The sequence below is a fragment of the Acipenser ruthenus genome, chromosome 2 (genome assembly GCF_902713425.1).
Source record: "Acipenser ruthenus chromosome 2, fAciRut3.2 maternal haplotype, whole genome shotgun sequence".
Classification (NCBI taxonomy): domain Eukaryota; kingdom Metazoa; phylum Chordata; class Actinopteri; order Acipenseriformes; family Acipenseridae; genus Acipenser; species Acipenser ruthenus.
Window position 1 is genome coordinate 92,697,833 of NC_081190.1, and position 23,863 is coordinate 92,721,695.

A 23,863-nucleotide genomic window follows, 5' to 3' on the forward strand; every position below is an offset into this window, starting at 1 on the left:
AATGAATCTAGGTGAATCGTATTTAAAAATGCAAGGCTTGGAATAGGAAATTAGGCAGATTTTACATTATATAGATAGGGGAAAAGTCGCTACTGGAACTATTTGGGTTCCCATGATGCAACCGCTTTGACAAGGACGGAAGAAAAGGCAGAGTTAACTATCTTGTCTATATACAATATCTTTGGTAATGTGTTCCGAACCTTTGAAGGTCAAAATGTGCTCTAAACTTTGCCAGGTGAGCATTTTCAAGACAGTGAAGGAAAAGAAGATGTAGAACCATGCAGTATTTTACCACAGTGAAGTCAAATATCATTGATTCTGAACCAAACACACTGTCAAGCTGTAGTCATCCTAATTCTGGAGTTGCTTTACTCTTGCAAAACACCACCCCTTCAAATTATCTGTATTAATACTAGTGCTGGGACAAATATCTGAATATTCGAACAAATATTTTTTGACATGCATTTGGATACAAAAATCAGATGTTCGTATTTACTAAAAATCACCAGAAGTTGCGCCACAGTTTCAAAAATGGCAAATGAAAAAGAGCTCTGTGAGATTAATATATATAAAAAAAAAACTAAAAAATAACACAGGATCAACACAGCAGCTTCTGAGCCTCTATTTAAAAGTTTTAGACAGCAAAAAGTAAACAAACCAGATTATGCACGCGCATGCATAGTGATCGCTATGGAAAGGCAAATGGGTCAATAACGCTGCTTTAGCGTGAGTCAGAATCTCATGGGACAGAAAAAAGGCAAGCATGCCATTCTGAAATGGCTCGCTTAAACAGTGCCCAACTTGCTGGAAATGTTGTGTAGTGATTTTTATATAGATTGTATATATTATATATTTTTTGTTGCGACTTTCTGTTATGTGGAATGTAATAAACGAGAACCGAAATGGTATATTTTTTCCCTTTCATTTTATTTTATTTGAAGTGTTTAAAGTTAAATTTCAGTTTTTGTTTGCTTGTTCAGCTACAAAAAGGTACAAGTAAACCTCAAGTTATTACTTTATGAAAACATGTCTATGGCTGCTGTTTACTGTGAAGAAACGGCCATGGCAAGGAATGAAAAAAAAGTAAAATATAAGTAAAATGTGTTGTCAACTTTATGTACTATTTATTTGGGGAATAAACAAAACAATGTTTAACTTGAACTACTATTTGACTTCCTTTTTTTTGTAGTTAATTCACTGGGGTAAAGTAAGGCCTACACTTTACTCCTGGGATATTGTACTACTTTAAGGTGTTACATATTGTAACGTCTTGCTGTAAAATAAAGGCAGACACACGGGCCATGCCCCTCTGCCCCTGCTGCTACGCTGTTTCTGCCTACATTCTGCGCAATATAATGGCTTTTATTACTTTTTGAAAACTAACAAATATCTGAACTAATATTTAAATTATGAGTGAATATCTGAACATGAAATTCCTGTGTGCATCCCAGCACTAATTAATACCAAATTTTTTGTGTTTGTTTCTTGCTCCATTAATATACTTATTGACCAGAAGGCCCAGGAGGGATCACATTCTCTTTGTATATTTTATAAATCTGAGGGAAATACCCCCCGGATGGTTCCCTTACAAATTAAAAACACCAATCTATTAATAAATAAAAGTCCTAGATATTTGAAGCAAACTGTCACTGCTTTCCAGTGTGCCTTGAGTAACAGGGGCTCTGCCCTAGAACTAAGCACGCCAAGATTCAGTGAGCATAAACAATACTACCTGTGGCACCCTCTCCAGCTATCAGACTGAAAGCAATGCTTTAATCAAGTCAAGGTAACAGCTTTTATCAAAGCAACGGCTTTTGCTAAATGTTTATTTATTTATTTATTTATTTATGTATTTATTTTTTCATAACTGGTATTGTGCTCATGGAACAATAGTTATGTGAGTCTTGAATTGTAATGCACTGTATCTATGAATCCACTATGTTCCGCAGGGGATAGGAAAGTCTTCTAGACTATATTCAGTACCTGTCAGGACCAGGATATTTTTTATTCATTACAGAATTGTTAAGAGCGTGCAATTAGCATATCGGACAGGTAATAATGAACAATCGTTGCTTTGAGAACACTTTACTATGTAAAAGCAAGAAGCTGTTAACTAGACTATGAGAAAGATAGAGCTGTTAGAAAGAGAATCATTGAAAATGTTTTTACATAAAAAATGTAAATTAATCGAAACTTTTCTTAAACATATATTACAGTGTGGAGTGGTGGTTAGGGCTCTGGACTCTTGACCGGTGGGTCGTGGGTTCAGTCCCAGGTGGGGACACTGCTGCTGTACCCTTGAGCACGGTACTTTACCTAGATTGTTCCATTAAAAACCCAGCTGTATAAATGGGTAATTGTATGTAAAAATAACATGTAAAAAAATAATGTAATTGTTTGTTAAAATAATGTGATATCTTGTAACAATTGTAAGTCGCCCTGGATAAGGGCATCTGCTAAGAAATAAATAATAATAATAATAATAATAATAATAATATGCATTGCATTGAGAACGACATCAGATATTAATGCAAGACAAGTGCTTGTTTCTGGGTTGCAAGCGATTATTTAATTCTTTAAATGTTTAATTGAGCCAAGTCAATCAATAATCGATTAATCTACTAGTTGTTGCCTCTTTAGTGGTATTTAACTTATGTTTAGATGAAGTGGTCTTGTGTAGCAGTGGAAGCTCGTACTGAAGAACATATTTTATCAGTTGTATTCCCTTTATCTCAAATCCAGCTAAAGGTGTGAATGCAGTGATACAGAAACAGCCTGCTAGTCTGTCAAAAGGCATAGGTGTCAATTAATTAAGTGACGTGTGCATGACAAGTGTAATCTTTTTTTTCTTTTAAATATGATATCTTCCTTGTTAGAATGGATTAGCAAGTCGTTTTAAACATGGGAAAAAACTATGTGTGACAACTAGAAATAGCATTAGCCTGTTCATTAGTACATTGGTATTGAAGCAGGCTTATGTGAATCCTTATCGAGGTAACAGATTAATCTTCACTTCTAATGCTATTATTTGAACTTAATGCCCATCAGCAGGAAGCAAAAATAGTTGATTAATCAGAACACTTATTGTTTAAGAGCCACCACCATTGTGTTAACTGTTTCCAAATTGGGAAAATTTTAAACAGACATCTCCGCAATACACTTATGTATCTATTAGGCTATTGAATGAAATGCAACTTAGCACTAATACAATTTCGGTTTACAAGAAATATGGTTTGCAATCTAGGAACATGTTACTTATGCAGTTATATATTGTGATGAGAAATGACAATACAATTTGTGTTGATAGATACAATACTGTAAATTCAGAAATTCACATTACAATAACATACACATTTTTTATTATATATTAGTTTATGATTATAATATGTTTTTTTGTTTGTTTGTTTTACTCTATAACATTTTCATCAAGTTATGAATAGACCCGCAAGTGTAATAAATATATATATATATATATATATATATATATATATATATATATATATATATATATATATATATATATATATATATTGGGATACAGTCAGGCATTTAGTCCTGGGCTTCTCACAAACAGAGCCTGCTCATGGTGTGGTGGTTGAGCATTGTGATTGTCAACTGGAAGCTGGGTTTAAGACATGACGCATTTCGATCTGGACACCAGTTAGTAAAATCAAACTAGGGCTGCCACTCGCTGGCAACCCTCAACCCTGACACTATATCCACAGCCCTCATGTTCTGCCTACTGTACATATTTTTTTTTCTTGCAGTACAAGATTTAAAACCCATCTCTCGCCTCCTTGGCATTGGACGCTCATTAGTTAACTTCCAACATCAGTGCGAGCTGGAGAGGTTGAGTTCTGTCAACCCTCAATCCTAACTGGGGCGGACAAAGTCCCAGTTGAAAATGATTTGATCTCATTCTGCTGCTGATAAAAATGAACAATTATTATTTCAAATGGCTTTCAAGTCAGTCCCAGTGGCAAATGAAAACTTGGCATCATTTCACTTGTGTGTGACCTGAACTGGAATCCAGGTCTCCAAAGATGAAATGAGTAAGTGGCTACTGAATTTACAAATAAAAGGACAGATTCTGATGGTAAAAAAAACAAAACACATGAGTTATCTGTTTGTTTAGACCTGATACTTTGAAACAAAACAACTTTCAAAAAGGACACGTTTGATCTGTAAAAGAAAAAAAAAAAAAACTTGTAGAAACAGTTTTTAACTACCAGGCTGCGCTTTCTCCTCTCTGCTTGAGGTCGCCCATAATGCAGGCAGGTTTTAGGTGGGTTTTTATTTCTACTCATCTAAGCTCATTTGATTGAAACCATTCTTATTATGAACCTTAAACCTGTATCCTGAAACCAAAGGCTCATCTTAAAGCTGAACTGATGATGTCATGTGTGCACTTTGAATTAATTATGTTTGCTTTGTCATTGACAGCCAATCGTTATAGAATATAAAAGCTACTTGCAAGCTTTCCAAATGTCATTGAGGCTATTGATTGAAAGCTATTGATTGGACAAGCTCCATTAACAGGTGTGAGTATATTTATAGGGTTTTTTTGTTAGTATAGGGGTTTTTTGTCAGTACAGTATAACCACTGCATGGTTAGGATTGTCAAAAATAATGCATTATTTAATCTGAATACATGCTACCATTTACATTCAGTGCTAAGGGGGGAGTCATACCACCATGGCTAAATAATGAAACACTCACAAAAAAGATATCTTTAAACATACTTTAAAAGTGTTCCATTAAATATACTATTAATTTCTGGTTGAACTGTTCCTTGATCCCTAGAGATAGATAAAGCAATCCATTTTAAGGGTCTTGGGGGAGTTACAGGCAGATACGTTTAATATAATGATCTGTACAACCATGCAGTACATAAAAAGCTGTCATTCGCTACATGTGGAAAGTGAAAAATCCTTTAAAACTAGAATCACAGTCAGATGTCCTCTTACCCTTACCGACATTTCTCAAGTTCAAATGCGGTTTCATCAGGAACACTGAGTTAGAGATAGTGAGGAGAATCATTTCACCTGGGCTTCCTAGCAAACAAGTTAGCCGCCTAACAATTTAATCAGTCTCCTCTCCTCTTTGTTTTTGTCGACAGCACCCAAACATTTGCATTCAACAAATGTTTTTAAATGTCAGCAGAGCCCTTCCATTGTTGTCAATTGTTGCAGCTTGACCAAACAGCATGGGAAGAGGCACGAATCTCTGGGGCTCAGGTACAGCCATCCCATACTCGCATGTTATTATCAGGTGCTGCACATTTTTAGTTTTAATTGTGGTAATGAATCTCTGGCGAGGAAGTCTTGAAATGTAATTAAATGACTACATTGATTTAAATGTCTCATGGACGTGGTAAAGGTTTATATGTGAATATGTGTAAGCTTGTAGTTTGCATGAGTTTGGACATTGTTTTCTTTTTTCCGTAAGAATAAACACAAGAAACATATATTAAGTAGATAGACACAATTGACCAGTGCATAAGGGTCCCATTTTTTGAATGAGGATCCTTAAAACTGTACAGTTCATACAATGCATAATTATATTATTTTAATGGAAATTCCAAGTGGACTGAGTGAGCTGAGACCACCACATTCACAGCAATTTATCTCCAGTCATGACAGACGATACTGTATAATAAAATAACTAGTATGGCACCCAAGTTCTTTGGATTTTCTTTTTATTTTCCCCTTCCTTTACTCTTCAGTGCACTGTAGTGCCTCCTGATCATATACTGCAGCCTGGTTAAATATGGCTTCAACATGCCTTCTCTAGGGACCTATACATCCTGGTCTTTCCATTTCTGAAAATTCCTGACAATATTTTATGGAAGTAGTAAAGCAAAACATCCTTGAAATGGGGATGATTTTATGTAGTCCACTTGGGTCCATTCAGCTATCATTTAACACAGAATATATAACAGATGCTAGGATGCTCATTAGAATTCTCCACAACAATTAAAGTCCAACAACACTTGTACATATGCAGTTGGCATACAAAAAATAACCATTTCGCAATTTGAGCATCTCCAAATTATCAAAGAACGAAATGAAAGGTTATTTCCGACTTCGAGAAAATTATTTAGATCAAATTGTGAAATGGAAACTATCAAACAAGCAAAGAGTTTGATAGAAGAGACAGCTTCTTCGGTCTTTGAGTAAAGCAATATAATCAATTTCCAAAATGTGCTTTGAGCAAATGCACAGTCCTGAACAGATTTTAAAGATGCTGCTCAATCTGCAATTAGCAATTAATTGTGGGGTGTTAAAAATGGGCATCAAGTGAAATATAAACTTTTTAATAAAATTTTTATTTTTTTATTGAATGAACATAAAATCAGTAAATTATAGGGGCTCCCGAGTGGCGCATCCAGTAAAGGCGCTCCGCGCGGAGTGCAGGATGTGCCCTATAGCCTGGAGATCGCAGGTCCGAATCCAGGCTATGTCACAGCTGACCGTGACCGGGAGTTCCTAGGGGGCGGCGCACAATTGGCTGAGCGCTGCCCGGGTAGGGAGGGCTTAGGTCGGCAGGGGAATCCATGGCTCACCGCGCATCAGCGACCCCTGTGGCCGATAGGGCGCCTGTGGCTCTGCAGCGGAGCCGCCAGATCTGTGTTGTCCTCCGGCACTATAGGTCTGGTGGCATTGCTGTGGATCTGCAGTGCGAAAAATGACGGCTTGACAGGAGCACGTTTCGGAGGACGCGTGTTCCAGCCTCCGTTTCCCGAGTCGGCGCGGGGGTTGTGAGCGGTGAGCCGGGGATACAGATAATAATTGGGCATGCTAAATTGGGGTGAAAATCGGGGTAAAATAATTGGCAACGACTAAATTTAAAAAAAAGAAAAAAAAGAAAAAAACAGTAAATTATATGTATTAGATACAGGTCATTGATTCATTATTTCATGTTTTTATTATTTAAGTAGCAAGTTAACCAATTGAGACCGTGGCCTCATTTGTAAGGGGGTTGTGGTAAGCAATTTAGGAGGATAGTGATCTCAAACATTAAACTCCAAGTGAATAACGTTCATAATGTTCTCGCTTGTTATTTAGAAAATACAGCTTTAGAGGAAAAAAACAAACACAATTAAAAATGTATTGTTTTATTCGTATTATAAGACAACTGCATACACAGTATTTAAACTGCAACATCAAATGTCAATCCACGTTTGTCTAATCACTGTTTTTTAAGCAAAAGAAAGAAAGAAAGAAAGAAAGAAAGAAAGAAAGAAAGAAAGAATGCTTCTTAAACGTTTACTATTCTCATAAATCATAGGAAGGGGTGAGCTACCACTTTTTAGAAAACAGGGTTTGTAGACGCCGCTCAGCACCAGAGTGCCGCGCCTGTGGAATAAAGATGGAGACTGCTTTTGGACAGCCTTCTACAGGTTTTTATTAAACATTTTCAAAAGAAACCATATTGAGAGTACCACTGGGCTTCTGAGTCTCATTTTAAAACACTGTTTTGATTGTTTAGATAATAACAGTCAGGTAAAATGAAAGTAGTTAGATACAAATTAGATACATATAAAGAACCCATAATGAGAGCCAATTAAAAAAAATAGATTTAGAAACATACAAATCACTGTATTTGTTTCTGCAAGGCTTGCTGCTGTGGCATTTAGAATTACACTGAACGCCCTTACGCACACACAAAGAGAAATTATGAATAAACAAATTAGGAATAAAACTATCGGACAATTGAAATTCAACTCGATTCGACTGTAAAGGCACTCCAGCAGACCGAAGACTGAAGAAGTTGTCTCTTCTTTTGTGTTTTGTCAACCCTATGAAGAGCTCTGCATAACACTGGCCTGTATGGGAGGGTGGCAAGAAAGAAGCCATTACTCAAAAAGTACCATCTGAAAGCACGTCTGGAGTTTGCCAGAAAGCATGAGAGTGACCCAGCTGCGATGTGGGAAAAGGTTTTGTGGTCAGATGAGACCAAGATAGTGCTTTTTGGCCAAAACTCAAAGTGTGGCGCAAACCTAACAGTGAAGTATGGTGGTGGCATCTTGTTAAAATTGAAGGAAGAATGGATGGAGCAAAATACAGGGAAATACTGCAAGAGAACCTGCTTCAGTCTGCTAAAAAACTGAAGCTTGGGAGGAAATTCACCTTTCAGCAGGACAATGATCCCGAGCACAAGGCCAAAGCAACATTGGAGTGGCTCAAGAACAAAAAGGTGAATGTCCTACAGTGGCCCAGTCAAAGTCCTGATCTCAATCCCATTGAGAATCTGTGGCACTATTTGAAAATTGCGGTCCACAAGCGTCATCCAACCAACCTGAGCAACCTCGAGCAAATCCGCCAATAAGAATGGGCCAAAATCACTCCGACACTGTGCAAAGCTGGTACATACTTACCCCAAATGACTTAAAGCTGTTATTGCAGCGAAAGGTGGCTCTACCAAATATTAATGTGTGGGGGTTGAATTCTTATGCAAGCAAGATATTTCCGTTTTTTATTTTTCTTAAAAATATTTCCCAACATATAATCAATGTCACCTTACAATAATTGATTTTGAGTTTCAGTGTTTTAAAATAAACTATCAAACAGAACGAAATTTCAATGTACCATTTGTAATTCAGTAATATGAGAGAATTGGTCAGGGGTCTGAATACTTTTGCAAGGCACTGTATATATATATTCTTTGCAAAAATGCATCAGTTAGGGTTGATATTAAAATAACAAAGGTAGGGAAATGTGATGTCAGGGTTTTTAACCCTAACTCTGCATTCCCTCCCACCTCCTCACAAGCAGTGGAAGGGGCAAGGCAACACAAGCAACCACAGACAGCCATCATCAGTTAAGATGAACAACATACAACTCTGCAGATAACTCTTTCGCCAGAGTTCATCCTTTTTCACGAGAATGAAAGAACCTCACGAAAGTAGATCCCCATCACGACAAAAGAAATGACATTCACAATTCTGCCCAAATTACTGCCGCTTAGTAAATGCAGCCCTCAGTGTTAATGGTACAATAAGAAATGTACATTTATAATAAATACATATATATACAATTATTTGATATGTTACATTTTGTGTGCACTTGCCTTTAAAAGCTTTGGACAAACTTCAAGATTTCTGTCATGACCTTTGTAACACATATTCTTTGCCTGGCTTCAGTGCATTTTCACATTTGTAATGTACGCAACTAATGGACCCTATTCAGCTATTAGTAGCTCTTAAGAAGAACATAGAGACATTTTAATTAGCTTTTTGTACTGAACTTCTGAACCTCAAATCAACTCAAAGCACCTTTTATTTTACAAAAAGAAAATGTTTTTAAAACTAGATTTGAGTGACAGTTTGATATCTGCAAACCTGGAATCAATCCATGGAAATTCAACAGAATCGAATACTATGCTGCAGCACTTCTCTAATGCATAGTGCTTGCATTATACAGATTAATTGCTCTCCCTATACAGATATTTTAGATGCTTTTAATACTACAAATGCACTTAGATACACACTTTTATCACACATATTAATCTCTTCACTAAATATTATAAATGTAACATGGCGGAGGGCTAGCACGAAACCCATGCACTGCAAGCGAGCATCTTAACCACAATGCAGAACAGCCAGGCTCACCTGCATTCGTGGTTTTAGAGCTTTTAACTTCATCTCAACTCACCGAAAGTGGACGACATAATCCGAGAGGGGGCGAATGGCCACAGATTCTGTCCTGTCCCGTCACAGACAACTAACCAACAGCTTGCTGATGTAGGTCTTATATACAGCAACATCGATTACATGATGTTATGTAGAATGCCTTTATAAGGACCCTGCTTGTTAATAACAAAGCTGCCACCCTCTGTGTAATAAAAGTGATAACATTGCAACTCGATTATTAAAAAAAAGAAAAATAACTGACATCGACCTTTCTTTGGCTCTTCATTTGGTTCTGGAATAAAAATAATCTGCCTGTGCGCTCAGCTAATATTCAATAATTCATTCTGATATCTGAGTGTTTAAGAGATGGACCTGTTGATGAAGGATGCAATGACTTAATGTTTGGCAGGCACCAGAGAAAGAACGTAAGAAAGAATTGCTGGTGCTGTCACTTGGAGGCCAACATTAAAATTATATTAATTTTAATAAATTATACTGCTCAATTCTTTGGAGTTCATTTAAATTTCATATTTCACCAACTGAAATCAGAAGCAGATGTTGTCATCGGCTACCTTTCCTGTTTCCTCCTTCCAATTCCCACCATGCACGGGAACATGACACTTACCCTGGAAAATATAATAAAATGAACAAGTAATGTACAGCCATTTCCTTTCATAAATTCTTTGGTCTCTTGCAGAAGTACAAGTTTCATGAACATATATTTTAATGGAAAATATAGCAACATATGCCATAATTTCAAAACAGACAGCTACCACAGTGCTTTCATCATCTACCTGATGGAAAATTATTTATGTGAATCGGGGCATATTACTTTCCTTTCTGTCCTTCCAGCTGTGTGTTGTATTGGTTTGTGTATCTTATCATGAATCTTTCATCTGCATATATCTGTACTTGTTAGTTAGTATATACAGCTATGGCCAACAAACCTGCTGAATAATGTTACGTTAACATATTGAATTACATACCGCATTGTAGTTTTCCATATACATGAAAATCATTTTGTGTCATTTCGAAATCTAACATGAAATACTGTACTATTATTTTGGCTTCCAGTAGACTTTGATTACTATATATATATATATATATATATATATATATATATATATATATACACTGCTGTGCAAAAGTCTTAGACATGTTGCATTTTTCTACTCTGATGCATTATGAGCATCAATAATTTACTCAAGGCCTCCACTAGTGTTTTCTACTATTATAACAACCTTGACTTGCAAAAAGAAGGAAAAACATTTAAAGAAATAGCTTGCATCACTTGATTTTCAAGGTGTGGTATCCGATGCGTAATCAAGTACAGAGAAACATCATCTGTAATTGACAAACCCAGGACTGGAAGACCCAAAAATGTGTCTAACAAGGATGAGCAATGCTTGAAGATAATGGGGGTTATTCATAAAATGTACCATCTGTTTTTCCGTGGTGGTAGGGCCTGTTACCGTCCCATTGCGGTTTTTTTCCTATTCATAAATAGGGTTTACTGTCATGGCAGTTAAATTATCGTGACGGAAGGCAGTACCATCAAAACCACCCCCGTTTCCTCATTTATGCACTTTAAACTGATTCATAATACAATTTGATGACAGTAAATGGCTTTTACTGGAATGAAAAATACCACGTACTCAACTGCTGACGGTAATGATATTGGCTTCTCGTCTTATTCTATATTTGTTTGTTTGATTTCCTCAGTTTCTGACATGGTCATTTTGTGGATCAACTGTAATATATTGTATATGTCTATTGTTGTGTCAGTGATGCATTATAGTGAAAACCAAAGGAAAATGTTATTTCTGGTGGCAACGTGGTGCGTAGGCTATAAAGCACACGACTGAGTTCAATAAATTGTCGTTTTTAAGAATGGCAAACTATGCTGCTATCACTTGGGCAGTGCACCAGGAGGCAAGTTTGTCGGCCCTGTATGAACTCAGAGCTGACAATTTGGGTTCATAGGTATTTAGATAGCACAGGTGGTGCGTTATTCTACACTGCCCAACAAGTATGCAATCTTATTGTTGTGTGTTGTATCCTGCATAACTTGGCAATGTGAGATGGCATCCCAATCACTGACGGACTGCAAAATACTGACACAGAAGAAGACCATGAAGCCAAGGAACAGCCAGACTATGAGAAAGATAGAGTTGTTAGAAACAGAATCATTGAAAATGTTTTTACATAAAAATGTAAGTTAATCTTAACTTTTCTTAAACATATATCACATATTGCAAAAAGAGAGCCATATATTTTCAATTCAGTAGCCTGCACACTGTTCACAAAGCAATAAATTATATATATATATATATATATATATATATATATCTTCATTATTTCAATAGCTTAGAATTTATTTTCTCTTACATACAGGTATTTCCCAAAAATGAAGCGTAATTCAACAGCATGTAAAGTTTAAAAATCATAATTTATTTTACTTAATTTCGCTTCAATTACTATAAAAATAATATGAATATTTGCACATCCTGGAGAAACTGGGATTGCCCCAGTTTTCAGCCTTATTTTTTTTTGTCTCAGTCGGAAAAAGTAAAATTGGTAAATCGTTACAGTTTTGCTAATATTCAACTCACATTTATTTATATTTTTATTTGAAAATGCAAAACTGTAGCAGTGTGCTCTGTAAGTTAACAACAGAGCATTTTTTTAAGGTTGTGTTAGTGCCATTCAAAAATAAAATTAAAATCTTAGGGGGTTAATAGTAATTCTGATTATGTGTCTATGTTTAAAGTGTAATCTATTTATTCCAACTTTCATTTTTACATTTATAATGTTTTGGTTAGATGAAATTGGGTGCTAGATGACAATGAAAAACAAGTTGTTATGCTCTGCAATAAATACTGTATACCCAATGTTTATTTTTTTAAATTACGATTGCGTTATTACAGGCTATTGTATATATTCTTATAGCTACAGGGGTGCTCTGGCAGCAGTGAATTGAAGAAGAAAAAAAAGGTACCTGTTTTTTTTTTTGTTTTTGTTTTTTGAAGGCTACTATGGAAATTTGGTAACCCTACGGCAGCAACTTTCTTGAAAGTGCTTGAAACGGGGGAGATCTGTGCTGACTATCTGGCACATGCGTGGTACTGCAGGAAGAGGGCAGCAGTCTTGTAAGATCCGCCTGTCAGTCATGGCAATGACACGGAGAGGTGGGGAAGAGGATGTGTTGGCTTGGGAGATTGCTCGGCCCATAAGAACTGCGCTTGGCTGTGCATTCGGGTGGCTGTGTTTGGGAATATACAGTGACGCTGGCAGAAGACGCCAGTGTAAAACAAGGACCAGGCAAGCCCGGCTGAGGGAGACAGGCTGCCTTAAAATAATTTACCAAGTAAAATAAATAATTACGTACCCGAAGTGATGTGTGTAGGGGAACTCTGGGCACCCCAGTGTATAGAAATAGCTGAGCATAGGTTGGAGGCCCGTACTGACCGGCTTAGGGGGCACTGCGTAAGCAGCACCTTTATTTTGTAGTTTTATTACCGTGTTTTATTTACCCTTTTCATTATTATTTTGATCACCTGTGAGTGCGCCAGTGTTTTTACTGTTTACCAGTATTGGTATTCCTTTGGTCCTGTGTACCGTTGTCAGTACTCAGGCCACGGACAACAGCACCCTCTGCAGGCTAAAAGAAGAACATCCAAAATAATAAAACTGGGCACCAGTGCAGTGTTTTCAAATAAAACTTCTGTCTCCCATGTGTGTCAATGAATTGCCCACCACCCTTCCACAGTGCTGTTTATGAATTTTTTTTTTTTTTTTTTTAGCTTTTTTCCCTTTTCTCTCATCAGCTCGTCATAACTCCTGGACAATTTCATTTGTCTACTAAATTGTATTGGTTGCTGGAACCTTGGCAGTAATTTTCCGTCACCCGGTACAACAGAACCGTCACTTTATTTATCCTGACGGTGGTTTTATGAATCAAACAAAAACAGCGTCACGGTGAATTAACGGGACGTTCTGGAAATACTGTCTGTTTTTATGAATAACCACCGATATCCTTAAGGAATAGAAAGAAGACAAGTGTTGAATTGACAACAGAACTGGCAAAAGGCACAGGTTTCGTTGTTCATCCATCAACAGTCCAAAGCACATTTGACCATTGTTGCATAGTCCAATTTCTGTGTTCTTGTGCATATTTTAGCCTTTTAGTCTTGTTCCCCTTTCTTAACAGAGGTATTCTTACTGCAACACATCCTTTAAGTCCTGATTTCAAGAGTTACTTTCGTACTGTTGATTTGATGGACAACAACACCTGTGCCTTCTGCCAGTTCTGTTGTCAATTCAACGATTGTCTTCTTTCTATTCCTACGGATATTATCTTCAAGTATTGCTCATCCTTGTTAGACAGCTTTTTGGGTCTTCCAGTCCTGGGTTTGTCAATTACAGATGATGTTTCTCTGTACTTGTTGCTTATTCTTCGGATACCACTCCTTGAAAATCGAATGATGCAAGCTATTTCAAAGTTTTTCCTTCTTTATGCAAGTCAAGGTTGTTACAATAGTAGAAAACACTAGTGGAGGCTTTGAGTAAATTGTTGATGCTCATAATGCATGTGGCAGGATGGCTTGCAGTGGTGAGGTGTGGTGACGTCACGGACCAGAAAGTAACTGAACCAAAACAGTGGATGGGTGGGTGAAACTGAACGCAACGGCGTTCAGCTGATTTTATTAAATCAATAGACCAAAATATTTAAACAAAACACAACAAAACAAAACAAAAGGGCACATTGGCCAAACAAATAGAAATAAACAAATAAGCAGATACTTAGCTGTTGTTTCTCTTATTCACCTTGCTCTCTCTGCTCCCCGTACTCTCCTCTGTACACTCCACCCCGCAGCACGGACAGCTGCAGGTTCTTATACTCTGGCCGAGGGGTTAACTAGCTATTAATTATCTTATTACCCCTCGGCCACAGTCTGCACGAGTTTAGTAAGGATGTGTGACTGTCAGCTAGTTAAATAATCAGTAGCTGATCAGCCACGCTTCCTCACAAGGTTTTTAAAATATACAAAAACAATAACAAATACGCGGCGCTTTTATCTGCGCCAGCAAACAAAAATACAAATAATAGTAAATAAATATATAGGGGCGGGACACTCCGCACATACATCAAAGTAGAAAAATGCAACATGTCTAAGACTTTTGCACAGCAGTGTATATATATCAATCCTAAAATTTACAGTGATGCAAAACTTTTGGCCCTAGCTGTATATATAATAATCACATCATAAAACACTGAACTCACTCAAACTGCCTTGGGCTTCTTCCTGAATTGTTCATCCATAGTTCATTAAAAATTGAATAAACATATAGTAATACCATTTTTCTGTGCGAGTTAGAAAGGAGACATTTATTAATCTTACGGTTGTCTTCTGCATTGGCTTGACAGGAGCAATACCGAACAGCTTTCTGGCTGAGAGTGCAAAACACTTGAAATAAAGCAAATCAAATAATATCCTTTCTTTAACAGACAAGTGACAGTCAGGTACTTGAACTCTCTTGAATAGGCAGTCAGGGGTGGTGAGGTGAGCTCCCCCAGTGGTATCGTATGTAGTTCTATCCCCCACACCTACTCCATTCTCAAGTTCTCACGTTTAGATGACAGTTATGATGGTGTACATTTTTGTCTGGTGTACGTGTGTCCCACTAGAAACTGAGACCACCAGAAAGTGACTTACAGGAGATGGAGTCCCACGAGAAGTACCATTGGACTGTCTGGGCAGTTTGAAAGTCATCTGTTTCAAATCATTGCACCACCTGCAAATCTACTGTATCTCTCAGATTTCTGGATTTGATCTGACTTAATTTAACACAGAAATAATTTGAGGGGGTGACACAACGCATTCGCCCCTCTCCCTTCCTCTTACAAATTCCTAGAGACCAAAGTGAAATTTAACCCTATGTCAAGCACACTAGAATTAGCTGCTCCAAATAACATATTTTTGATTACCAAAGGCCAATTACAAAAACAAATAAATAAAGAAATAAAGAAGTTAGTTGTCACACATTTCAGCCCTGTTTTAAAAATGTACAATATATTATTCCTCTGCAATTGCTGTTATTTTTTTATTACATTTTTATATAACAAAATGTTCTTGAATTATTTATTTTTCCACCATATTTTACATCACTCTTTAAAAAACCATAACTAACTCTTTGCACCTATTATTTTTAGTCCTAACTTGAAATAAACAACTAAGGAGGATTTCTATTGTTCTCAAGGAATGTACAACATATTGTAACAAATTTAACAAGTAGAACAAAATGTGTGACAAGAATACAAAGTGGATAGAGTTAATTACATTTTGTAAATGTATATGTATTTAATGTACAGTACCATGGGCGTGCAGGAATCTGGATTCTTGACAGGGCATTTGCTGATTATTTTTTTTTAGATTCTACTGATTTACAATGCAGGACAGTTGCTATACAATCATTACCTTTATTAAAAATGTGCACGGATTAATCTACCGAATAATCAACTAATGCCCATAAATTAGAAGGGGGGGGGGGGGGGGCAGTAAAACTTGAACCCGGACCTCCTGCAGTACGAAAGTCTGCTCTTGAAATCCAGTATTTCACCTCACGCTCAATAATGAATTAAACAGTATGCCTCCGGTCCCACTCTTCAGCTGAGAATCCCCTGGCAGGTTTGCACTGCCAAGGCTGAATAATCAGGGAGATCTGCTAGCACAGAATTTGAAATCCAGTATCACTGGGGACCCAGGCATTGCAGCGCTACCACAGTACTTTTTTTTTTTTTTATTGCCTCTATTTCATTGACCAGATCCAAAAGCAAAAGCGAGTTCTGTAAATCCCTGTTTTCTAATTAAGATTGTTTTTCTCCCTCTAGTTTTCTGTGCGCGCAGTTCCCACCGTGGACTGAAAAGTTCTGTGGCTGACATGAAATCAATGGAGTTTACAACCTCTGCTCAGGTATTGGATTTCAGGTAGTCCCCGGGCTGCTGCTGCCGACCCCAGCTCCAAAGCAGAGCTGTCCAAAGTCGTGAGCCAGTTGCATTCTAGACGTGAACTCTTTGGCTGCTGGATAAAAACGTCAAGCACTAATAGGTTCCATTGTGATTATCTGAGATAGAGTTCTTAAAACCCCTGTAGAAAATATGCTAGAAACAATCTTTATAAGGTCTTTTTTTCCTCTCTGCCTTTAACCCAGGCAGGAGAGGGAATATGAAGTTTGTAAAGGTCTCCTTAATTAAAAAACAGAGTTGCCTGTACTTACCCTTTACCCCTGGTTTCTGGTATTAAAATTTAGGAAATGTATACAGAAAAGGTAAGGATTTCCACCAACTTTAAGTCTAGTTGTTATTTTCTACATGTTTATTTGTATCTATATATTTATGCTGGTGGTTGGTTATGACATTGCTAACTTTCAAGTTATTATTATTATTAGTAGTATTTATTTCTTAGAAGATTTATTTCTTAGCAGACGCCCTTATCCAGGGCGACTTACAATTGTTACAAGATATCACATTATTTTTTACATTATTTTTACATACAATTACCCATTTATACAGTTGTTTATTTTTACTGGAGCAATCTAGGTAAAGTACCTTGCTCAAGGGTACAGCAGCAGGGTCCCCCACCTGGGATTGAACCCACAACCCTCCGGTCAAGAGTCCAGAGCCCTAACCACTACTCCACACTGCTGCCCTAGTAGTCGTAGTATTAGTTTATCGAACTGGGTTCCAGTTTATGCGCGTTCACCTCGGATACGGCGGGCCAGCTGGATATCTTTGGGCATGATGGTGACTCTCTTGGCGTGAATGGCACACAAACTAGTGTCCTTAAAGAGCCCGACCAGGTAAGCTTCGCTAGCCTCCTGCAGCGCCATGACAGCGGAGCTCTGGAAGCGCAGGTCGGTCTTGAAATCCTGGGCAACTTGCGGATGAGCAGCTCAGTGGATTTCTGATAGCGGTGGATCTCCCTGAGAGCCACAGTCCCAGGCCTGTAACGGTGAGGTTTCTTCACACCGCCAGTAGCAGGGGCGCTCTTTCGGGCAGCCTTGGTAGCGAGTTGCTTCCTGTGCGCCTTTCCTCCGCTAGACTTACGAGCGGTTTGCTTCGTTCTTGCCATCTTTCCCTGCTTCCAGTCAGTGACTGTGCGGATTAAAGTTCAGTAGTTGTCGTAGTAGTAGTAGTATTTAAATTAAAGTTTCTAGTATTTAAATTAAAGTTTCTGATTGAGAAGGAGAAAGGAGAACATTTTATATTTTTTTCATTCACAGATCATTTCATGATGGTGTCTTCACTAGCTTCTATCAGCTGTTTTGCAATGCCCTCAGCTTCTTCACACTGCTTCTTCTCTGCAGCCTTTACTATTCTCTCCTCCTCTGCAATGGGCTTCAGGTAATCAATCATATCTCTTCTTGCCATAGATCATTCCAACCAGCAAGGCTGACCACCTGGACGTCTTGATGAGTGGCGAGACCTGTAATGGAGGAACCATCTTGAGTAAAAATCTGTGAGAGTAGTAGTAGCACTATTTTCAATGAAAATGATTATTATTGGAAATACCGATCCCAGATTCCTGTTCCGGTACGGCTCCGAACCGAACCGGAATTTTCGGCTCCGGTTCCGAAAGTTCGGAATGTCTGATTTCGTTCCGTTCTGGTTCGAACTAAATGAAATACTTGTTAATTTCGGTTCAATTTTTTTTCTAGCCAAGTAAGCTATTGTATTGGTGTTCATAGGTCTTTATTTTCTCGAATAAACTCCAGATAACTCTGCAATCAAAGGGAAAACGGTGTGACAAGTTATCTGACTGTATCAATAAATGCACTTACTTCCTGTCAATAGAAACAACAATGCCTATGTTGCAGCCTTAAAAGAAAATGACAGCAGTCCACTGTTTTTTTTTTTTTTTTGTCTCCGTTGCAACTTTCTTTTGCCTCAGTTTGACTTTAGAAATAGTTTTTTTTTTTTTTAAACAATTACAAACAGCGACATTTCCCAACAATCTCAGTGGGTTAGTGTCCTTATATTTAACATAATAACTTAATGCAATGTTTGTATGAAATAAACTCTGCAGCTAATCGAGATCATGGCTCCATCAAATATGCCACTTACAAATGTAACATGTACACACGTGCAACTTTTCAACATACTTATTTTGGATATAACAATGAAAAATGAAAAACGGAATCATGAATCATTAAATAATTGAGAATACAACAACATTAATTAATTATATACAACAAACATTGCTGTTTTCTCAAGTCAACGGTAAAATGTCTTAGCTCTTAATATCCAGGAATATAACTAGCAAACCGCTTCACTTGCCACACATACTTTTACAGCTTGTTTTCTGTGTACACAATTTAATAATAAGTTAATAGAATAAAAAGTTAATAAAAGACTGGTAATGTAACGTGGGTCCAGCATGCAGCCGACTGCAAGGTGGAAGTCTGAATTGAAGGCAAATATAGTGCTATTTGATTCGCTGGCTGCTCTGAAAAAGCAAGCTAAATGTAATGTTGAATTTCTTTAGTTGGCTATGATCTAATGCTTTGTCGCTGACCAGTAAGGTGTAAGACCATGGGAAGAGCGCTTTTTTCAAATGATTGTATATTTGAAAACAATGGAAAGAGACAGAGAGAACAGACTGAAAGGGAACGAAAAAAAAACATTAAGCGAAAAACAAAACCTTGATTATCGTTTTCGTCCCAGAATGTAATAAATACATTTTGTTTCCTTTTTTGGATCCTTTTTTGTTTTTGTTCCATGAAACATTTTGTTTTTTGTTTATCGTTCCAGTTCCGGGTCCATTTCGAATCCTTTTTAGTAAATATCATATTTCTAAGAAGGGATTCTCAGTATTAAATCATTCACTCAGGTTGAACAACCTTGAATGATTGAACTTGGAATTATTGGTAGTTTATGGGAACTGGTAAATCTATCGTTTTAGAGAGCAATATTGAAAAAGGTTTATATGTTAAAATAAACGCAATTGTTATTTTGGTAATAGTTGGAACTGTGTCTAAGAATAATTATCAAACAAATGTTATCAACAGTGTATCGGTTTTAATTACTGATTTCACCATAACCAGACTATTTACAGTTTGTATTAAATATTCCCACTAAGAAATAACTAATCAAACAGTTGATAAATAATAAATACAGTTAATATCTCCCTACAGCTTTCTGGAGGTCCCTTGTATTGCCATAAATAAATAAAAATACCCCAACAGTACCCACAGCTCTCCCAAAAAACCCTTCGGAACCCACTCCCTGTGTGTCAGCAAATAATATACAAGTTGGGTGCATGTCTATCTGTCTGTCCGCAGGATTCTTTACTGCATGCAGCACATTGTTCACCGATGACACAGTTCTAATGGAACATTCAGTACTATTTCCAATGCCCGTGGGTTACTGAGCCTTTCATAGCGTGGTATTTATTTTAATAACTTAACAACGAGACCAGCCAAGGATATTAAACCATTTATTGATCTCTGACAGATACAATTGCTGGTACAGATGTTAGGTCAGGTGTAAGGAGTGTTAAATGGCCATTTAGGAAATTAGTTCTGGAAGAGAGAGTTTCTCTCCCCTGAATTAAATTCAGAAATACAACATATACTGTATATTTTATCATGTTTGATAGGGTTTTGCAAAAATGGTACCAGAGACTATTTTTTTTTTTCAGTACAGGTTTTGTTCCAGCCCTGTTCTAAATTGTTTAATTAAAACACATTAACCCCATACCTTGAAGTTTTTTTATCGTCCCCTGCTGGAGATGCATATCAAAGCGGAGGTGATGGAACAGGGAATTATAGTGGAGGCATACGTACAGTAAGTATGTACATATGACACACGTTAGAGTTTTGCATATATCTAGAGAACATTAGGTTACAGATGTAACCCTGGTTCCCTGAAAGAGAAGTCGACCACCAACGATACTTCTGGGATATTGCCTGCCTTTGGTAGGTATTTCTGAGCATTTTATGTCAAAGCTGCCGATAGGCCCATCTGCTGAGTACGTCCTGGGTCCCACCTGAGGGATCAGATAGTCACTGCATAGAATGCTCAATCTCTTTTTGCCTCGAAGCCGCGTAAGCAACCTCGCTGGTTGGTGGTCATCTTCTCTTTCAGGGAACCAGGGTTACATCCGTAACCTAATTCTCCCTTTCAATTCGAAGACGACCACTAAACGATACTTTTGTGAAAGTATACCAAAGCCGCTGCGAAGGAGATGAGCGGACAGCTACTGAGAGATACCTAAACCACACATAACCGATAAGGTCAGTGATGTGAGTGTGTAACCTCAAGGACCCTTAGCTCAATGAAGGCACTGAGGGATCTACCACATTAACGCGGTAGAACCTGGTAAAGGTATGCAGCATAGTCCAGCTAGTCGCAGTACAAATCTCAGACAGTGAGACTCTTCTAAAGTGGGCCCAAGATGTGGCCACCCCTCTGGTAGAGTGCGCAGCTACCCGCCTAGGTCGAAGAGCTGGTCAGAACGAACCAAAGCTCCTGTCTTTTCAACGTAACATCTCAATGCCCGCACTGAGCAGAGGGAATTTAAACGCCTATCGTTCTCCGTAGCAAAGGCAGGTTGATGGAACGACTCCAATTCCACAGATTGGTTCATGTGGAAAGCCGATATCATCTTGCGGAGGAACGCAGGGTTTGTCCGCAGAGACACCCTGTTCCCATTATCCCAATGCATGCAGGAGCTGTGCACAGAAAAAAAGTACAGTAGCATCTTATGGTTACCTTTTAGTAACCCTGAATGGGCCAGTTACATTTAACTAGTATAATATATATACAGTGCACATGGCTTCTGTTTCATGAATCCAGGAAAATCGGCCAGTGTGCCAAAAAGCTGAAAATTAATTTACAAACCATTTCTTAAAAACATAACTAGGAAGTAATCCTAACTTTCCCGCCACACGTCATATTTGTTGTACAGTCAGAATCTGAGACTATGGACCTAAGTGCTGTGTTGGTACTCGTTCCTGGCAAATCTTTTACAAATCTGGTTTTCTACAACTAAGCATCCAATAAGCCATAAGGAAAGCGCTGAAATCAATAAATCATAAAGAAAGTAATTATGGAAAAAAAAGAAAATGAAGACGAACATTTAGAGTGGAGGCTTCATCTGGCTTCATTATGGCATAATTTTCCCAGACTTGCAGATAAAACAGCAGCTTTATTTGTTGTGAATTCAACATTTCGTTTACATCATATCCAGTCTCACAGTAAAGCCCGCCGCACACAGCTTGACTCAAGCCGTCCCAACTCATCTCATCTGAGAATGCACAGATTCTGTGATCAATTATGCTCAGTTTTGGTTTAAGTAAGATACGCGATCGAATTGTCTAACTTTTTGATTTGGGATCCGATGTGTTCAGGTCAAAAATGCCATTCTCAATCTTTCCAGGGATCGTTGGTATCACTCAGCAAGATTGGCGCTGATTTGGGAGAGGCTACACAAGCGACAACGCTCTGAGAAGGATTGTTATTATTTTGTATTATGAATATTGTTATAATAGTGTTTATTATTAGGATTAGGGGTGGAAATTTTGAATAGTTTCCTATTTAAATACACAGGGTGCATCATTTTTGTGTATTCGATTACCCAAACTCTGGTCCCTTACGCTCCCAAGAATAAAAGGCAAATGTGTGTGTAAAAGCAGACAGCATAACAGTGTAAGCCGGTAAAGTTTAGCCGGGTTCACAAAGTGTACAAACAATGTCCAAGACGAGAATTCTTCGTTCAATACCCTATTTCCTTAGACACACGTTTTTCCTTTTTATTTACTGAAATTAAAACACAGAACTCAATGAGCACCAACGTCACAGCGCATATCTCTTCCAGTTAAAGCAACAGTAGCATAATATTGCGCAAACCACCAAATAATAAATGTTGCTGTAGTGTATTCAGAATAAAATAACATCTATCATATAGAAACCTAAATATTCTACATCTGTTTAATTCTAACTCATGCAGGGATTTTAACATTAGCTAAAAACAAGGCACTAAAATTGGCAACATTTTCAAACAGATTATAATTACTGTAGAATGTTGCTAATACAAGCATGGTATAATTAATTAGGGTCCTTACGTTTAATATGCAAATAACAACTGGTTTAAGATTGACATAACACGTGTTAAGCATCAGCATTGAAAAAATAAAATAAAGACGTGTTTGCTTCTACTAGTAGCTGATGTATAAGGTTTTGTTTTGTGTACTCGAATGTAATATGCTATTTGAATATATATATACACTGACCCATCCCTAATTAGGATTATTATAATTCAGTTTTAGCGTTGCTGTGACCATATGGTAACAGCTTGGTTGCGGGTTTGCTTGTGAAAAAATGAGCATCATTTGCACACATACATTTTCAAATCTTGAATACAATATTTTCATTTTCTGACAAGCACACAAATGTGTGCATGTTAAATGGCTGAAGTAACATATATTGAAAGGCTTCGTTTAGCCACTTTCTTTTGAGACATGGGCTCTCTTTGGTTATCATAAACAGTTAGAAACATACTGAAAATAAAAACCATCATGAAAAAATATATAAATATATAAATATATTGGGCCAGATAAAATTGCATCCGGGCCAGTAAAAACACTAGCTCAGTGGCCCAAGATGCCAGTAGATAAAAATCTAAACGTAGAGCCCTGGAATGGGTATAGGACTCCAGGTACAGCCCCTGGCTGTACAACACTGACCATGGTATGTTTACAACCTTTAAAAAATAAATAATAGCTTGATTGATTTGTAACTGTAAATGCTTTGTGTAACTAACGATTATACAATGTGAATAGCGTAAATTACCAATCAAGAAGTATAATGCTGTTAATAATACATATGGGAGAGTATTTTCACTTATTTTGACTTCCTCCAATGATAGATTTTCAGTTTGCTTGCATGAATTAAGATTTGTGTGTTGAAGTGTCAGTGTAAAGCAAATCAAACTTGTTAAATATCAAAGACGTGAGTGTTTGTTTGAAACACAGCCTGGAGGTTTAGTGGCTTCCAGTTTCCGAATATGATTATCAGAAGGCCATGACTGTTTTTTTTCTCCAAGCCACGAAAAATAAGCTGCACAGTTTCAGTAAGTTTATCACAGGGGAAATACAGACTGACTCAGTGAGAGCTCTTTTTGAAAGACTCGACACAACACTAAGGGTTAGTTTATACCACACCTTAC

At 37.5% G+C, this 23,863-nt stretch overlaps 1 protein-coding gene and 1 pseudogene across 1 annotated transcript; both read right to left on the reverse strand.

Moving 5' to 3' along the window:
- Positions 1–16,882: 16,882 nt before the first annotated feature.
- Positions 16,883–17,800, reverse strand: LOC117408328 (histone H3-like; annotated as a pseudogene).
- Positions 17,801–17,831: 31 nt separating this feature from the next.
- Positions 17,832–18,139, reverse strand: LOC117408329 (ATP synthase subunit e, mitochondrial-like). Its single transcript, XM_034013233.3, is given in 2 exon segments — positions 17,832–18,045; positions 18,047–18,139. Coding segments are annotated over 2 exon segments (219 nt in total). The 3' UTR covers positions 17,832–17,919.
- Between the last annotated feature and the right edge of the window lie 5,724 nt (positions 18,140–23,863).